At 38.7% G+C, this 18,081-nt stretch overlaps 1 protein-coding gene across 1 annotated transcript in view; it reads left to right on the top strand.

The window, feature by feature from the left end:
* Positions 1–6,073: 6,073 nt before the first annotated feature.
* LOC124166376 (GTP cyclohydrolase 1) overlaps positions 6,074–18,081 on the top strand; it is an 87,347-nt gene continuing 75,339 nt past the window's right edge. Inside the window, exon 1 of the mRNA XM_046543881.1 lies at positions 6,074–6,422. Within this exon, the coding sequence (XP_046399837.1) occupies positions 6,350–6,422 (73 nt within the window). The 5' untranslated portion in view covers positions 6,074–6,349. The remainder of the gene's footprint in view (positions 6,423–18,081) is intronic.

Here is an 18,081-nt window from a genome sequence, read left to right as displayed (position 1 = left end):
ACGAAGGAAAATCATTTGCCATTTCTAACTGTAGCCTAAAAATTCCAAAAGGAAATCCAAATGTTGAATATTAAAATTAAAAATATTTTTATTTTTTCAATATATTATTTTTATCAAGATCAGATGGCTCTTGCACAGAAGACGAAGTGATTGATTGAAAATTATTTCATATCTAAATATTGAGTACAATTATGGTGTACTTTCGATGTAATCGCCTCGGCGATTGAGGAATTGTTTGTGGCTGTGGAAAAGCTTTATTATACCTTCATAGGTCGTTGCCGCCAATGATTCGCAATGGATTTTGCCTTTGACCTGAAGCTCATTGCACGTTTGAAAATACTTCCCTCCTAGCCAAATCTTCATTTCAGCGTAAAGATAGAAGTCATACGGCAATAGGTCGACATTTCACGGCGGGTAATCGAAATGTCCCATTGAAGTTGCTCAAGGAGCAGTTGGGCTGAATCCGAGCAGAGATGACGGGCGTTGTCATGGATCAGAGCACTTCCAGAAGTCAACATGTCTCTTCTTTTGTTTTGAATGGAAATGGACGTAATATTTCACACTCTAGTCACATTTCATTAAAGAAAATTCTCGTTTATCGGGATAACGGTGAAGACATGTCAATGCTGAGCCCATTCGGCGAGTTTTCTGTCTGTCGCTCCGCGGTGCTCACTTGGCGGAAGAATCAATTGAGACAGCGTAGTCAATGAGATTGCCACTCACCTTAAACTAACAACTTGCGGCCAGAAATGACTTGAACTTTTGGTGCAGAGGATGCGCAGTTGCCCTATCCGCGAAGTACCCACCTGTCGCCTGTATAGTGTTTTTGCCGAGCGATCGGAGGATGAAAAGAAAACCGCCCTCGAATGAAAGATTTCAAATTTTAACGTAGTTATAGATTTTCTGGATGAAGGTGCTCAAAAAATTAACGTGCCGTTTTTCGATAGAATATTATAGTTTTGGACAGAATTTCGTATTAAAAACATCAATTTTATTTTTTGAAAAAGTACAGTTCTGCTTTGATAAGACCTTAATTAAACACAGAAAGGAATTTATTTATTCTTAATCAATTTAAATGTTATATTGTGTCTTATTGAATGTTGATAATTAAGCTTTAATATGGGCAACAAGCGATGGTATTATTTATAATAAAACTACGTCTGCAAACGTTAAAATGACAACATGAGAGCTGATCTTGTGTCAGTAAGGTTCATAAATATTGACATATTGTAAATCAGTGTCTCTCTGACTTTTTATCGCCGATACCAGTTCGTATTATCTAGGTAATATAATATACCTTTTCAATACACGAGACCTGGTGTTATCTAATAGCAACTGAACAATAGATCTACAGATACTCTGCCAGTAAAAAAATAAGGTTTTCAATTTTGATTGAGCTTATATAAGTTATTCAATCAGAATAAATATTTCGAAGCCTTCTGCTAATATAAATACATTTGAATTCCTAGAAGAGAGAAACTTCGTGGTTGCCGTCTCGTAGAAAGAAACTCTGAGACTCCTATATCACTGAGTGTTGAATACATTGTAAATTAGCTCTTTGAACATATTTATTAGCAATGAAGTGTAAATGGCGAGTTTTTCTCAGGAAAACATGCGTGCTCTTTCCCGGTGAAAATATTTTAATCCCCGCATGCGTGTAAATTCCTAAGACAAAATTTATTCAACCGACCAACGTTCAATGATATAATTGCTAATATTGCACCAGTACCTTGATAATTACAATGATATTCTGCCTGAATTTATCGTGAAAAATCAAAATTTTTTGTCATTACAGGAGTCACGCATTTCGGCAGGCTATCGCCCTATAGTTTGATTTTTGCTCGTAAGCGTAATGCACCATCTCAGCATCAGATGCTTGGAATTATTAAGTTTCAACTGAGCATTTTGTCCAAGATACTTTATCAGTTAATTTAAGAAATAGCACGCCTTAAAATAGTGTTTTTTAGTTTATCTATACAGTCCAGATGGAATTCTTAGTATTAATTTTTCTGCTCTTTATTTAACCAACCTAGGGTTTAGAAAATCGTTTTTGTGATCGATGTGATGATGGAATATTAACATCAGCAATGATTCGACGAAAACTCGAAAGTGGAGCTGAAAGCCTAAGGGGGTGTCCATTAATTGAGGTGATTTTTGTCGATTTTAGGACCCCACCCTCCCTCCCTAGTGAAATATAGTGAGATTTAGCTCGATCCTCTCACCCCTCCCTCTAATGTTACATGAGGTTTTACAAAATGCTTATTTTCAGTGTAAATACGTTAGTATATATGCTTCATTGCTGTGGATTTTAAAAATGACAATTTATTTAATTATTTTTATATAAAATTAGTCGAGAGTAGTATTTAAGATTACTAAGATCGCATTTTTACACTGTTTCTTCCGGAAAAAATATTACGTGATACTTGCTAGGATACGTGATACTTACCCCTCCTCCCCTAAGCGCCTCATGTAAGTAATGGATAACTAAAGGGTGAATGATGAATGAATGAATTAGTGGATGACTGAATTAATTTATAACTAAAGCGTGACTTAAAAAAAATGAAAAACATGATTTTGACATAAGTGGTGAGAGTCCACTACGATGCTATCGTGGAGGTAAAACTCCAACAGTCGACGTCGGAGTGGTCCAGGTGCGGATGCTGATATGGTTATATAAGCTCGGATATGAGCTTTACGTAACGAGGAAAAGGGATGACGCGCCCCATCCCTTTTGCTCAGGAATCCTCTTCGCGGCCGGATCCTACCTCCCGCTTGACCTGTGACGCCCACCGTCTCCTCAAGAGTGTTGCGGGGTGGGTCGGGAAACGCCGAGAGGGGTGAAAAAGACGACGGAAGGTGTTGTGGAGGATGGAGGTACTCAACGGAAAAAATAGCACAGGAAAGAAATACCACTGTGATTGTGAACCTTGGTCTTTCGTCAGACGTTCGACTATTCAACCTATCCATTACCTCCTGATTCCCCATTAACTTGCGCGGCTGAAGAATGATGATGATGGAATTCCAGCATGCCCATATTTGCGAAATGGGCATATGTCGTGTGAAATCTTTTGCTGTTGAAGTAATGTGCAGGGGAGAGCAATCGCTTGGGGAGAGAAAATCCCTGTTAAATTAATGTCTCCCAGACCAATGTTTACGTATCTCAATACAATGGGATGAATTAAGAAGACAAAGGAAGGATAAATTAAGAATTCATATACCAAAGGGCAGTTTTAGCATATAACGTATTGAGTAGAAGAGGATTAGAAATTAAATTTATCAGGTCAAACAGGCTTTCCACCCGAAACAACATCGTTTGAGGCCAAAATTGAAATAAATAAATATTAAATTGACAAAAGTTTGGTTGTGGAGAATTGCTGTTAGTGGATACGATACTTGGGATACTTAGGGGTGGATTAAGGTCGTTCTTTGGGGCAGGGGGGAGGATTAATTACTTTCTGTGGTGACTTACTAGTATGTCATACCCCTCCGTAATATTTCCTCTATGGTATGATACGCGTAAATAAGTGGCTTTTAGATATTCATTAACAATTTATAAAATTGCTTATCTAGTGAAATAAATTATTTCACTGGAGAGCCACCTCAAAGATTACCATCTTTTCAATTTTTCTAGAAAAATTTCCTGGGGTACGTTAGGTTTTTTATAAATTTTAGCCGACCCCCCTCCATAATTCACCAAGAAAATCCACCATAAAAAATTATAAAATTGGTATCTTCTTTGCCAATTTTCCGCTGACTGACGCAACCAAAACCGATGTATTCTAATCGGCTTTCAGATATTGAATTTTTCTGAAGTATCCCTTTGTAGTCATTTAGGAATTCATCTAAATTCATCGAGCATTTCCTTAAAGCAAGTATTACCAGCGTACTCAAGGAGGATGCACAGTCACCAAATGATGAGGACAGCATTAAATTGAGGACTAGTTTGATATTGCTATGAAAAAGGAAAAAAAAACAAGTGAATTAAATGCTTACGAATAATGATAGATTCAAAGATAAAAGTTTTTAAAATTCACAAAATCCTGATGCCTCACTAGCCTCTTTGCATTAACATTTATCGTAGCTATAATCTTAGGTACAGAAAGGCAACATCTACACGAACGCTATCGTTGTAGTCAGCCAACCAGCGATCTTCCTAGACATGAAAAAGTCGGATGGGGTGGAGCGGAGATCAGTATTGTAATATTTATTCTCGGCAATCAAAATCCCGTGCCAAATAATATCACTCTTTTTTTATTTACTCCAAGGAAATTTGTGGGTATTTGAAGGAAGCGACTTATAGTTTAGGTCATTTACGTCATAGGTAAGGGTAGAGAAAAACCCAGTGTCGGCATTAGCCTGCTCTTAACGAAAGCCGACACGAAGTGTAAAGGGTACCACGTCTTTTAGTCTCATCCGATGGAAGGAGTGCTGTGATGGAAGTGCCTTATACAAGCACTCAAGTTGGCGTCGTTGAAGTCTCAACTCACGGTCATTGAACGTGGGGCCTCGGGTTGGGAAGCCAACTCCCCACTTTCCACGCCAACTCGAACCCCCTTCAAGGAAATTGCTAGGTTGATCTTCTTCTTAGTATCCCTGACAAAAATTATTTGGTTTCAAGAGGATTATGTAAGTTTGTTTCGATATCGAAGAGGTTTGGTGGATCTAAATGAAAGCCTCTTCAAAGGAGTACACATTGCAACATGATGGAGTTTTTAGAGGTTTCTAAGAGAATTGATGTAAGTTTTCTGTTACACTTACTCGAAAGGTGTTAGTTAGGAGTTTTAAATATTATGAAGAGGTTTCAATATTTTTCTAAAACCCCTTAAGAAATTTCTTTTGGCTATCTCGAAGTTTTCAATGCAAGCATTGAAAGGGGTTTTCAAATGCTGTACGAAACCTTAATAGCCATCTCAATAAAGTTTTCAAGACTTTTTTTTACGAAATTCCCAGCAATCCTCTTGAAAAACCATTCTCAGAGTCTTTCATCGGCTTTTGATTTTCGTCGGGGTATTTCTATTTATATATATCATCGGGGGTATACTGAACAACCTGATTGGCCAATCTTGAGACATGATGGCCTGATGAAGACAAACGTCGAGGGAAAGGCAAGAACGGAGAAGGAAGGCCTCGAACAAAATATATATGGAACCGGCAAAAAATGATGTGAAAGAGAAGAAACACGTGAGTGAGAAAAGATTAGCTGATGAAAGAATTGAATGGAAATCTGCGTCAAACAAATCTCCGTATTGGCACGGAGGCTTCCGCGGTGATTGAATTGATAATCGTTTTCCGGGCTAATGCCTCATTAACTCAAAGCCAATTAGATAGTTTCAGACGTATTCCTGTTCCCGTCTTCGGGTTTTTGGGCCTCAAAATTATCGTCCATCAAAAAGAGTCAACGCGGCATCAACCCGAAAAACAATTATCAATCTTAGGATTAATAGTTGCGGACGTAACTTGGTGGAACTCCTTTATCGTAGGAATTGAGGAAATAAAAACTTCGCTATTTCCACATGATGATTATGTGACCGACCATGGTTTCGTTTCAGCGTAATACTATCAAGGTGTGTTAATGTTACCTTGATTATGTAACGCTGTAACGAAACCATGGTCGATCACAATAAATCACAGTGTAAATAGCCAAGTTTTTATTTCTTCAATTCCTACGCATCTTAGGATTGTTGACCACTGGTGATGATTTCTAAGACAACTCACCCCTGCCAAACATCCTCGAGGTGGCCGCCGGGTAAATTTGCGGATGCGCATCAGGTGGAAGGAAGGAAGGGAGGCGGGCCGGATGGTTTGGAGGCGAAAGGGGGAGGCCGCGATTAAGGTGGAAATCGAATGGGGAAAAACGCGAAGGGGAGGTTGAGACCGTGAGCGGGGGAGAAGGAAGAATGGGGCTTTGCGGTCGCCCGCGGAGGGGTGTTTAAAAGGATTGTCCTTAGGGAACGGTAGAGGAAGAGAGGGGGGCGGAAGGTTGTGGGAGGGGGTGATCGCAGCTGGGTGGTCGCGGGTGCGCATGTCCGAAGGGGGCGGAGGTGGTATATAGTGCAGCCTCAAGAGCACGCCGTCCACACAACCAACTCCGTGCGCGCTCTCGATCAAACCGTACATTCCCCTTCAATCGCCGCACCGGACGACACGCGCTGACCAAGCAAAAAGAATCAATTCACACTCATTACCAGTCGGCGGTGCGGGGGAAGGACTTAACGTACTAACCAATAGGGGACAGGAGTGCAGGAGACTTCAACGCGCGGTGCCCACGGAGGAACCCAAGACAGCTTTCCAAGAAAACTTATTTATTTTGACAGTCGTCTTTCCCGTGAAGAAAAGAGAGGAGCACACCATGGCACCCGTGAACCAGAGGAACGGAGCCGACACAGCGTACGAGCCCCAGCAGCAGGCGTTGGAAAAGGCCGGTGAGTTTTGTTGGTTGAAAGTATGATGTAAGTAGTTTTTGGAGGTGGTAGGGGTGCTAATGAAGGTGGATAGTGTGTGGGCTAAAGAGGGCGTAAATTAAGAGGGGGAGGTGGGTCTCGATAGTAGTGCCGGGGGGACCTTGACCCCTTGAGAGAGTCTGATTTGGGGCGGGAGACAACTCGACTGCTGGGGACATGCCGTCCTTGGGAGTCTGTGTAGCGTAAAGAGCTTTCAATATCCCACTCGCCACGTGTCCTTATCCAGTGGCAATTTTTTCGTCCTTCTCTTTGGTCCTGGTCTATTTATTTTCCCAGAGGAGAGACGGGTGTTGCCTCCACGACGTAACCGTGTTTGGGGCATTTTTGTATTCCACACATCAATTGAATAGATCGAGGTTTTATGTAGTGCTCAGAGTGCCTCTATTGAAAAATATCTCGGGCATAGGCGGTAAAGTTTTATCGGAGAATGGGTGAATTTCATTTTCACCAACGTGTTTTTTTCACTAATGGGCTGCTAAGGCCTTTTGGTCCGCTGGTAAATTATGTATTTCTCTATATAACATTTTTCTTTGAAAATATCGAAAATCATTGAAGGCGGCACTCTTGGTTTACCATATATTTTGTTTCTTCCTCGGAAACAAGTAATTTCTCTCGCAGAATTAGTTTTGGTCCTTCATAGTTTAAAATTTTTTAATTGAATTCATGCGGTATGTTTTAACTGATGTAATCGTCATTTTACTAGTGTAATAAGTTTTCCCTCTTACTACGAATAGCGATTGGCCGGCCCGGGAATTTGAACGTCGTCCAATTCCTCTCAATGATCAGTAGCGTAACTTGGGATATACTTTGGTGGGGGGGGGGATTAGATGGCCTGGGGTGGCGACACCCCCTCCCAGGCAACGGGGTCCGGGAAAAGTTTTGAAAAATGACAAGCCTGGAAATATATTTTATTTCATTTTGGCAAATAAAAATTTGGCTTTAAGCAGATGCAGCTATTTTGAATATCAATCTAGACGATAATTTTAAATAATTTATTTATTTCTATGAGGCAATGGGGGGGATCCATCCCCTTATCCCCCTCTAATTGTTACGCCACTACTAATGTATGTTATGTGGTAATTTGAAATTGAAAACCATCATTCGAGTGATTCCTTCCATGTTTCTTTGCATTTCTCAAGTAACGCCTTGCATTGGCGAAATTCGTAGTCCCGTGAGTTCTAAAGGAATGGTGAGGTGGAAAATATTTTCGATGTTATTGTGGAGTGATGGAAAAATGATTGAATCCCCTCCATTCGCTTTTGTTAGTTTCTGTCGTGTCCTTAGCAACAATCTCTCGTGTCATGCGCGTAAGCGTCTCTTCATGAAGCCTTTCGAATTGTTTTTCACATGAAAAACAGGGCTATGTAATCCGAAAGCCTGGAAATGGGTCGAATGTAAAAAGTTCTTAAGTGCCTTGAATGGGGGTAAATCGCCCCTACCAATAGATTAAACCTTCTTAATTCAAGTGATGAATATTTTTGGGTGCGTATATAATGCATGGCCTTGGACGTAAAGCAGACGTCCTCTTGCAGTAGATTGGAGGACTCGTTTTTGATCTTTTTATACGTGGCCGATAAACATTTTTCAGGATGACGATATTTATTTTTCTTACACTTAAAATGGCACTAGTTGATATTAGCTATTTCTTTATTTAACCCCTAAAATTTTCTGAAACCAGTGAACTGCGTAAAACAATTTCTTGGTTACATAACCACTTTCGGGACATTTTGTAACCGGTCCCATTATAAACAGAGCCGCATTTACCGTAAGGCAAAATAGGTACGTGCCTAGGGGCTTCGCAGTCTAAGGGGTGCCTTCAAGGGCGGCAGTTTATTCAGTTACAGTAGTACGTAATGTTTTTATTTTTTGAAGTTTCTCTTCTTATTTTGTTGTATGAATTAAGGCTATACATTATTTTTTTGGAAATGGTATTCATGAAGTGTTTTAGTTGCATAAAAGTTAAACAGTTTCATGTAGTTTTACTCCAAGCTGTTTTTTTTTAATTGAATAGGTCTATCTAGGTTTTCCCTGCGTAAAAAATTCAAGCATAAACTTATGCTGTCAGCCATATATCTGTTTATTCATTTTTTTCGAACCTTACCTCATGCGAGAGGCTATGCCTTATCATAAAAATCGGGGAGGGGGGGTCAAGTGAGGAGAGGCGTTCAATGGAGAGGTGCCTATAGCGTTACTTTGGCACTGATTATAAACGCTACTCCTCCAAATTTTCACTGACGAGCCTGCTGAAGGATGATGTTCGTTATATAACTTTCCCGAATTTTCACAGGCTGACAACTATTTTGTCACAAAGTTAAATCGGTAGAAATGAAGTGGTCAAAACCCTCTTTAGAAAAAGAGTCAATATTCACAAATGATTTATTTAACCTTGTGTTATAATGAGTTGTGGATAATATTTCTTTATTCAAATATAAGATAGCCAAAATTGATTAATGTGACGGAGAGAACGTAACTCGTTATTTGGCATCTAAGGCAAGTGTATCGATCGTTGGTGACATTGGTGCGGAAGACATTTTGCGTTATCTTACGTAATTCTGTTAAATGCTACGAAAAAATAAATTAAAAGAGAATGAAGTTAATGCTCCTGAGAGTGGGTGTGGACCAGGCTAATCGGGAAGTTGGCGATTTAATATTGAGATAATTCCTGCAGTAGAATACATTTCAGCCAATTTGTCTACGTTTAATTTTCCACAATGTCAATGATTTCTCTAATGCGTGAGTTAAAATGAGATTCTTTATAAGACTCATAAATAGCTTAGAAAATGTATAATTTTATATTCAAAAGATGCAAATAATTTATTTGAAAGGGAAAATCCAGATAATGTATTCTGTTGGAAATTCGAGATCGTATTTCAGCGGTTCGTATTTACTGCAAATCCTCAATTGAAACGTGATAATGACACAAATATAAAGGTTACCTCATAAAAGCCGTCGGGCTCCAAGTGTTATCGCATCAAAGGAGGCTAAACGTGGAATGCACACCGATTCATTTAGCCATTTGTGCAGTTCAACTTCCCTGCATGTAGTGTGTTGTTTTTACACTTGTATATTTGTTTGTCTTATTTCAATTCATACGATGCAATGCTCACGGTGTCCTTGCTTAAAATCATTTTATACATCGAAATATCTTAATTTTGATTGTAAATTGAAATGTCTTTACACCAGATTTAAGGCGACAAATTAATATTGAACTGTTAGACGAGGCATCAGTCCCAGTATACCCTTACTGTTAGGATGTCATTGTAATATACGACTAAAATTTTAAAATTTCGCTATTAATATTCTGTTATATGCAATGAAAACAATCAATTAAATTGACTCTGTTATTAATTTTCCTGAGAAATGGTGTGGAACTGACTAATCCGAAAGTTGAAATAAATAGCCACCCATGATCGAGACACTTGCCTTAGATGTAACAACGAGTTACGTTCTCAACTTCACATCAATCAATTTTCGCTATTAGAGTGTCATTGGGTTGTCATATTTATCTATGCACTGCTTTAATTCCTCTTACTCTTAATTCCTTAGGAAAATTAAAATCTTAATCCATCTTGGTGTTTCTATGATATTCTATGCTTGTGGTTCCTTTCAATGTTCACAGATAATGGCTAGTTGGGGAGCACGAACCGTTTTTAAACTACATAAATCCTCTCATTAAGACCAGACGCAGAAAAAAACTCCTTCAATGGAGTTCAAGTTGTGAATATTTATTTCGTGGGTTAGGGAGATAATGTCGGATAATTAGTATTTTTCTGGGGTGCCCATCTCGTAAATTTGAGGGAAATTGACAGGACCTCCGGGGATATTGAAACGGTAATTCAAATCTTAAAATATACCCTCACGGCAGCTTGAGCTGAGGCTGACTTCTTTTAATTGGACCAGCGCGGAAGTAGTAAGATAAGAAGTTTTGAATGGGAGAAGGTTGAAAGTGTACTAAGAAAACTTTCGAAGGTTTGTATTCCAAATTACAGTGAGGATACTCAAGTAACTCGAACAGTTTGGAATAGCTCCAGAAACATCCTGCAACATTTGACATATCACTCTTGGATTCTCAACGGAATCAAATTGTTTGATCCACGGAAATGACGCAATTTTGTCAACGGCCGCTTTAAAATTCCAAATAATCCCTAAAAAAAAGTTGAATTCAAGACTCAAATCACCGATGGCGGCGCTGAAGGCAGTGACGTAATTTTCCAACATGCCCGACGCATCGAGGATATTGTTGTGATCATGGTCCTCATGTACGGACCATGGTTGTGATGATAGAATAGATGAAATAGGATGAATCGTCCAGCCACTGCGAAAATTAAAATGGAACATATTAAGGAAGATTTTTTTTTTGCTTTGAGGAGGTATTTCGATTCCTCGGGACAACAACAAATAGCAGTTAAGATTAAGGAATTAATAAATTTTAGCTGAAATATCCTCTACTATCTCACGGCGATATCTCAAAGGGATCCTAATGACCATAAACGCTTGACTCCGATTATAAGCATTATTCTTAGTAGACTAGAAAAGAAAAATTGCAATACTTCGCTTATCGTGTGTATATGCATAAAATATATTATTTACGACGCTGTGATAGCTTAGTACCAAAAATATAATTAGAAAAATCACCAAATTCCCAGAAATACCAATGATTCGTCAACGTGGTTTCCTGAGGGAATTGCTTGTTATCCTCGGAGCTTTACTTCCGAATTCGGCCAATAGTTGGCGTATTGCTTGTCGGGATTCTCGAATTGCAATATTAAGACATCGAGGTCAGGAGATGTTTGAGGTCCCGCCTCACTCGCCGTATGTGGCTCTCGAGTAGCAAAACCAGCTCTTGCGAAGCCATGTGCGATATACACGTGGATTTCGCTCACCAGCTATAAGTGGAACGATAACCTGCACGATGAGCTCATTAAAATTATCCTCTTTACACTTTTGGTAATCGTATTTGATAGCGTTGAGGAAATGCGTTGGTCCTAATAAATATTCATATTAGGTTTTCTTAGAGATTGAATGAATCGACGTCTCAATTAAGATTACATCGCCTTTTATTACTTACTACTTCTTGAAGTTATGACTCCGGTTGTGATATCCAAGGTACTCCGTTCCGCTGCAAATGCTAAGCAATATTTAAATATTTTTTTTATTTCTTCTCTAATTGGGAACCTATATTCCATGATGAAAACCTTAGCGATTCTAGACCCAATCAGTTTTCGTCGCTGTCTTTATAATTCGGAAGCGCGGTGGCTATTTCGTCGGCAATATAATTTTAGAAATCTTTATTCATGTTAGAATGAAGAATTTTCTGAAATTTGCGGTCAAGGTTCCTTCGCCGTATTCTTATGGTGGCAGTACTGCACTGATGAGATATGTAGAGACGTTGAACTGAGGAAAAGTTGACTTCTTTTAATAGTTTTCAACACTTCACTACTGATGTGTACCAATTATTGCTAATGTGACAGACGCTAAAGAGAAAGATATTAGGTTATCTCTTACGGTGTCCATGCCTCCAGTAGCGCAGCAAGGGTGGGGGGTTTTGGGGGATAAACCCCCCCCCCACCCCCCCAGAGCTAAGAGAAATTGTTAAGTTTAAACCATTTTACTTATTTGGATCAGTATTACTTGCAGAATAGAGTTAGGATTAATTAAATATCCCTCAGAAAGCCGTAAAACTCGCTATTTTGAACCATTATTCTTAAAATTTTTCTGAAGAAGGGCCCCCGCAACTCCTGCTTACCCTGGTGGGTATGCAATACCCCCACACCCGTAAGTATTAGTTGCGCCTAAACCCCCCACCCCCTAGCCTGAATTCTCAGCTGCGCCCCTGCATGCCTCAATGTGATGGTTTGAGAGTACTGTTATTGGTTTTCATCAATTGGATTTGGATTCATAGATTTGTTATTCTTGCTAGATATCTCACTCTGAGTCATGTTTGATTTTTTCGTAAAATTAAGATGTGAACTTTTCTAGGTCATGTGTTCTTTAATACATAAATTTCCAGGAGTAGTTTTTTTTGCTAGGTGAAAGTAGCATTCATTGAATTATCCGGTAGATGTCGACCGATCTCAACGGATAAGAGGAATGAACACTTCCAGAGGACTTATAAGTAGTGTGAATGAATGTGATGACAGCAGAGAAAACTAGTGTGTGTGTAGAAATATATTCAATCGATGCCACTTAAGTGCAGCGTCCTTGAGCGATCTCCAGCCGGTTTGCCTGACGTATTTAATGGATGGTCTTCGCAGTCTTTGACGATATCATGGAGGATAAGTCGTAAGGAACGATTCGTATTCATGTATTCAATGTGATTCTGTTAAGATTTAAAGAAGCTGAATTCAAGTTTTAGTTGGCCATAATAAGATACTGTGTGCATGTCGGCTTTCGAAGTTTTTCCCCTGGGTGCTGATAATATATTGCCTGAAAATAGTAAGTAGCTGGTTTTTGGACGGTTAAAGTCATGTAACTAATTAAATTTAAGCCTTTTCTTAGTTATGGGTCATGGAAAATTTCATGAAAATTTTCCGTGTCATTTCAGAGTAGAACAGTGAACTCAAGAGCCATAACAAGGGTCGTCATTGGAAATAATTATATTGATACACAGCTGAACCCATCAAGTTGGAAATTGGGAAATTAGGAGAATTGTTTATCTCCACACACAAGTTGGTAATCATTGGATGAACGATCTGAATACTATATTGAAGAAGCAATGACTTAGGTTAATAGCAAGTAATTGGCGCATTGGCTCTTTACCTATTGATATTGTGTGCGCAATGTTTAACAAATGCTCAATGAAATTTACTCAGGATATGGGTGAATAAATCGCCATCATGATTTCTTGTGATAAATTTTCTTGACCTGTAATGTTACTTAGCCAGAATTAACTTCTGTTGTGATTAAGACATAACAAAAAAAGCATAATTCTAGTGGAGAATATAATTCGGTTTTTATCAATGGATTACCAAGAGATACAAACGATTTAAATTTATCCAGTAAGATTTCTACAGACGTAGACTTTTATGCATTTTTTCACACCGGACATAAAATATTTTTCACTTTTTATCAACTAGCGCGCGTATAATCAGGGGATTTGGGTTTTACATAGTTATTATTGCGTATTTTTCTGAGATCATAGTAAAGCCAACCTAGGTCTAATATTACAATATTGTACTCCCACCGATGTGCTCCCTACTATAACATAAGTCCCTAAATTCTGATTGCGCGTTGATTGGAGTTTGGAAATTTGGAGGTGAAGTATTGAGTTTTCAAACTCGGATATTTTTTAGGTTTTAGACCTCCTTTAGCGCGGATTTTTTTTCTGTCTGGAATGGTTCTACTGTCTCTCCTCCGTCCTTGGGCGGACTTCATTTTCGTTATTTCTACTTAGTAACCCCCTCTTCCCTCTCCCTTACTCAGCGCTCAGGCCTTTCTGAGAACTTTCGCTGCAGGCGCTTCGGGGCCTCCCACAACGCTCGCGTCTATCGTGAAGCGAATATGGAAAGTGTAATAAAAAAGTCTCAGATGAACCAAAGTATTTTTTTAAATTATGAAATTATACTTTTTCATTAGTTGCTTTTCAATGCATGCATACCCAGTGTGCATAGATTATGGAAAACGATGAAAGTTTTTGGAGATGAAATGGAACCTGATGCATCTATGAAAGGGTTCTTCTAAAAAGTTACGTTAGTTTTTTTTGATTTTATTGAATTTTCAGAGAGAACTCACTAATTAATAGATAATAGAACCATGACACGTAATAAATTTTAAATTTTCACTTATTATAGTTTTTTTTCTTACGTATTTGCTATTTTTTATTATTAATTTTTATCTAGTTATTAAGGGCCAGAATATCGTCAAAATCCACTTCTGGATATACAGTTTCCTATCTTTCTCCGGGCGAGGGTGATCCCATCATGAGTCTCAGCCGAGGTTCCCGAATCACCCCAGACCAACCCTGGCTGCAGGTCTAATTGTAAGATATTTACAATACTGCCTCGTGAACCGCCGTCAAACTGCCTCTGCTATAATGATTGAGGAAACACTATCTTTGAATTTTTCGGTGCGAAGTTGGAATTGAGCATTTTTGAATCAAATGTCTCCCCCAATTAATGGCCATAGTTAGTATATAGAGAGCGGTAGTGTCATTCATAATGAAATCCATGTTTTGAGAGTTCACTTTGTGAAATGGTGAAATGATACATTAAAAATTAAACTTTTCATGTCGAAACCGGTAGAGTTTTTCAATAAATACTGTCAATAAAAATCGGCAAAGAAGTAAAAGATAAGGATCTTTTAATTATTACAGTGTTGAATATAACAAATTTCATATTTATATCTATCATTCACAATGTTTCACGTTCACATTTGTCATGTACATGACAGGGGTGCACTTAAGCTTACCCAGCGTGAATAAGAAATTATGATTGATGATCCCATTTGTTTCTCAGTGAGGCATGTGCGGCGCGTGCTCTACGTGTAGGGAATTATATTTTGGAGCCAATCGTAGAGGAACAATGGTTTTTGTACGTGATGACTTGCAGCAGTGACTTGAGGGTGAGAGACTTGTGTTGTGTGGACGGCATAACTATCGTTGTTGGGTTTGAAGCGTGGTGACAACCAATAGCTTGCATTATTCGGAAGACTGAATGTCTATAAAGAGATTGAACATTGAAAGGCTACGAACTCGGAAAACTTTTCCTACGTAAAATGTGCCTGCATTACTGCTGTGGTAACAGGATGTTTGTTTGTTGAAGGTTACAACATAAAGTAGGGAATTTGAAGGACAGCCTAAGCTTAGCTAAATGATGTATAGATGTAAAGCGGAATTCAGATTAATATATACGTAGGATAATTAAGCTAACAGAAATTAGGCGATTGAAACAATAGTCCGAAACACTTTTAAACTTGACTATAAAAATAACTATTCAACTTGCTCGTCAAAGTCGTGTTGTCAGGGAAACCCTTTCTACAACGTGCTTCACTCGCTTATTTTCTTGTGGATATATCTCAGCTTTCTAAAATCAAACTGACTTGAGATTCTCAGCGTTTCTTCCAGGATATATATCCCCTTTTGGCAGAATGCTATTATGTAACCCGATAGGGATTAAGTTGGCTGTATCAATGTGAAGCAGATCGCTCACTCAGGTGAAGTAAATGCGTCATAGAATAGCGGTATGCGGTAGTGAATATGTGTGTCCCCCTTCGAATTTTAATTGGAAGCTGTGATTAGCGCTGCAAAGTGTTCTGTTGCAAGGCTCCTAACATTTATCCTATAATATTGTTTTCTTCCCATAATGACAAAAGTATATATGCTAAGGCTATTCCCACGTTTTTTTCACATCTTTTTGCAATTGGTAAATCTAACTTTGTTCACTTTGCATTTGTGCTTGTTGTTATTTTTAAATCATGCTCAAATGTCTCTATTGTTACAATTTGACTGATTTTATTTAAAGAGCAACCTGGAAATGTATTCCATTGCAAATATTCAATGTATGACGAAGGTAACATGGAAGATGGGACTTTCTAGTCCCTATCTCGCCCAATAAATTCGAATTATTATTATTATTACTATTATACATTTGAAGTTCTGTTTTTCCTAAAAAGCCTGATGCACAGCGATGTTTTTGCATCTACACTCCATGCAATAACACCAAAGGATTAAACCACCGCCTATTGTCATTAATAAACCCACAGCCATAGGATTTGATTTTCACTGTTTAAAGTAGTCTCCAATATTTATATCGCTACGTGCGTTCCGTCACGTCTGCATTTCGAAAGGGCACGCTCTTCGAGGAAAGGTGAATTTCATTTTTTTTAGACTGCCTTTTATAGCTTGTTTGTCTGGTAGGCGTCTTACTTGATTTGATGATAGTTGGCATGCCATCGAGATGAGGAGACGAGAGAGATGTTTCCCCGTCTTCTCTCTGGACTTACTGTTATTTCTCTCTTCTCGATTTCGACGACCCATTCGTAATTCAGTACAGTGCGCACTCGCGTGCGGTCTCCTGAAGTCGGATCTCGAATGAAAAGATCGTTTTCCTCATCCGGTATGATCCAGTTTTGTGGAAGGAACGAAGTGACCCGCCTTAAATTGAGAGAGTGGCAAAAACGAAAGTCTTTCAGGTGCTAGTTCGAAGTCAGATTTAGAAGTGAAGGGGTCTCATATTGCATTAGTGTAATTGCAGTATGTTACCTGGGTACAAGGATATGGATAAGTTATTACATTGATCTAATTTGATATAACATTTTTTCATATTCCATTCAGTATGAACGATGAATTGCTATTATAATGCAGAAATTGCATCCACCTATTCGTTTAAAATCTGATTCGTGGGCATTCAAAAAGATGATATTTAAACAGCTCTTGATTATTGCGTGCGAAAGAACTTTATCACGGAAGAGTATAGGTAATTTTTGTTGGTGCATGAAGTCGTGTGGTAGTCGCCATGCTCCAAAGTCTCTAGAGCGGTTCTAAAGCAGTATCCAGTTTGAAAAATAGTCCTTATTGACGAGGATATCTCATAGACGGCAAATACTTAACAATTTCAGCAACTTGGGGCATTTTTACACGAGGAGCTTGAATACTATGTGATGTGTCGCAGTCAATTAATTCCTTCAGTCCATTGTGCCGTTGTAAAATCATAGTGCTGGCCATTTTTTCCCGCCTCGCTTCAGCAATCCTCGCCTCCTCGCCAAATTCGTAGGTTTCAATGCAAGCATTGAGAGTTCAAGCAGTATTCAATTTTAGGTCTTGTGTTTCATGGTCCGTTTCTAATTTGCAATTTTCGGAAATTTTAAATCGATTATTTTTATGCTACACTCATTCGGGATGAAAACTACTCCGTAATACTTGGAATACATTTCAATTTTCAGACACTTCGACAACGAACAATAGTCTTATTCATTTTTTCATGTTGAGGTAATATTACATGTAGATGATGAACATTGGCAGATCCTGGTGAATATAATTCTTAAACTTGCGCGTGTGCTTGCTTGGGACCTACGTGGGAATCAGTCCTTGGGGTACACGTGCCAGGTGATGGAGTAAGCAAATGCGTATTAGTATATTTCTTACTTTTTTAATAGTTGCTGCAATTTGCGCTTCAATTTACTCCTATATCTTCCTCTTACTAAATATCTTTGTTAACCTATTCATCAACTTCCCCACGAAAGATTACGCGAATGCGTAATTAATTCTATTCACATTTCTCTCCTTCGAAGAAATGCAAAGTTCGGTATTGAAAGAGTTAACCTAATCTTTTCCGTCATTCTTCAGCTGTACGTTCGTAATTTGAGTAACAAAAGAACTCACTATTTTCTGGGATTCATCCGTGCCGTGAAAGCTATTGCGGTCACTAAAATCTCGGAAGCATTAAAATAAACGTCAATGAAGTCGCTAACCCAGCATATTAACGAAGGTTGGAAAGAAAATGCAACCGTTACGGGAGAAGCTCTAGGGAGAACTGCTTGTGCATACTGTGGTACGTATCCATCCGTAAAATTTGATGAGGGGAGGTTGTTCTTTTATACTTCGTGATCAAGGTAATATTGCCTCACTGTTGAAAAAAATCGGGAAGCTTAAGTGAGTGCTTTCATTCTTGTGCTGACACCGTCA

Source organism: Ischnura elegans, chromosome 10, assembly GCF_921293095.1.
Source record: "Ischnura elegans chromosome 10, ioIscEleg1.1, whole genome shotgun sequence".
NCBI lineage: Eukaryota > Metazoa > Arthropoda > Insecta > Odonata > Coenagrionidae > Ischnura > Ischnura elegans.
The sequence above is the reverse complement of the archived record's forward strand: the minus strand, read 5'-3'. Positions and strand labels throughout refer to the sequence as shown.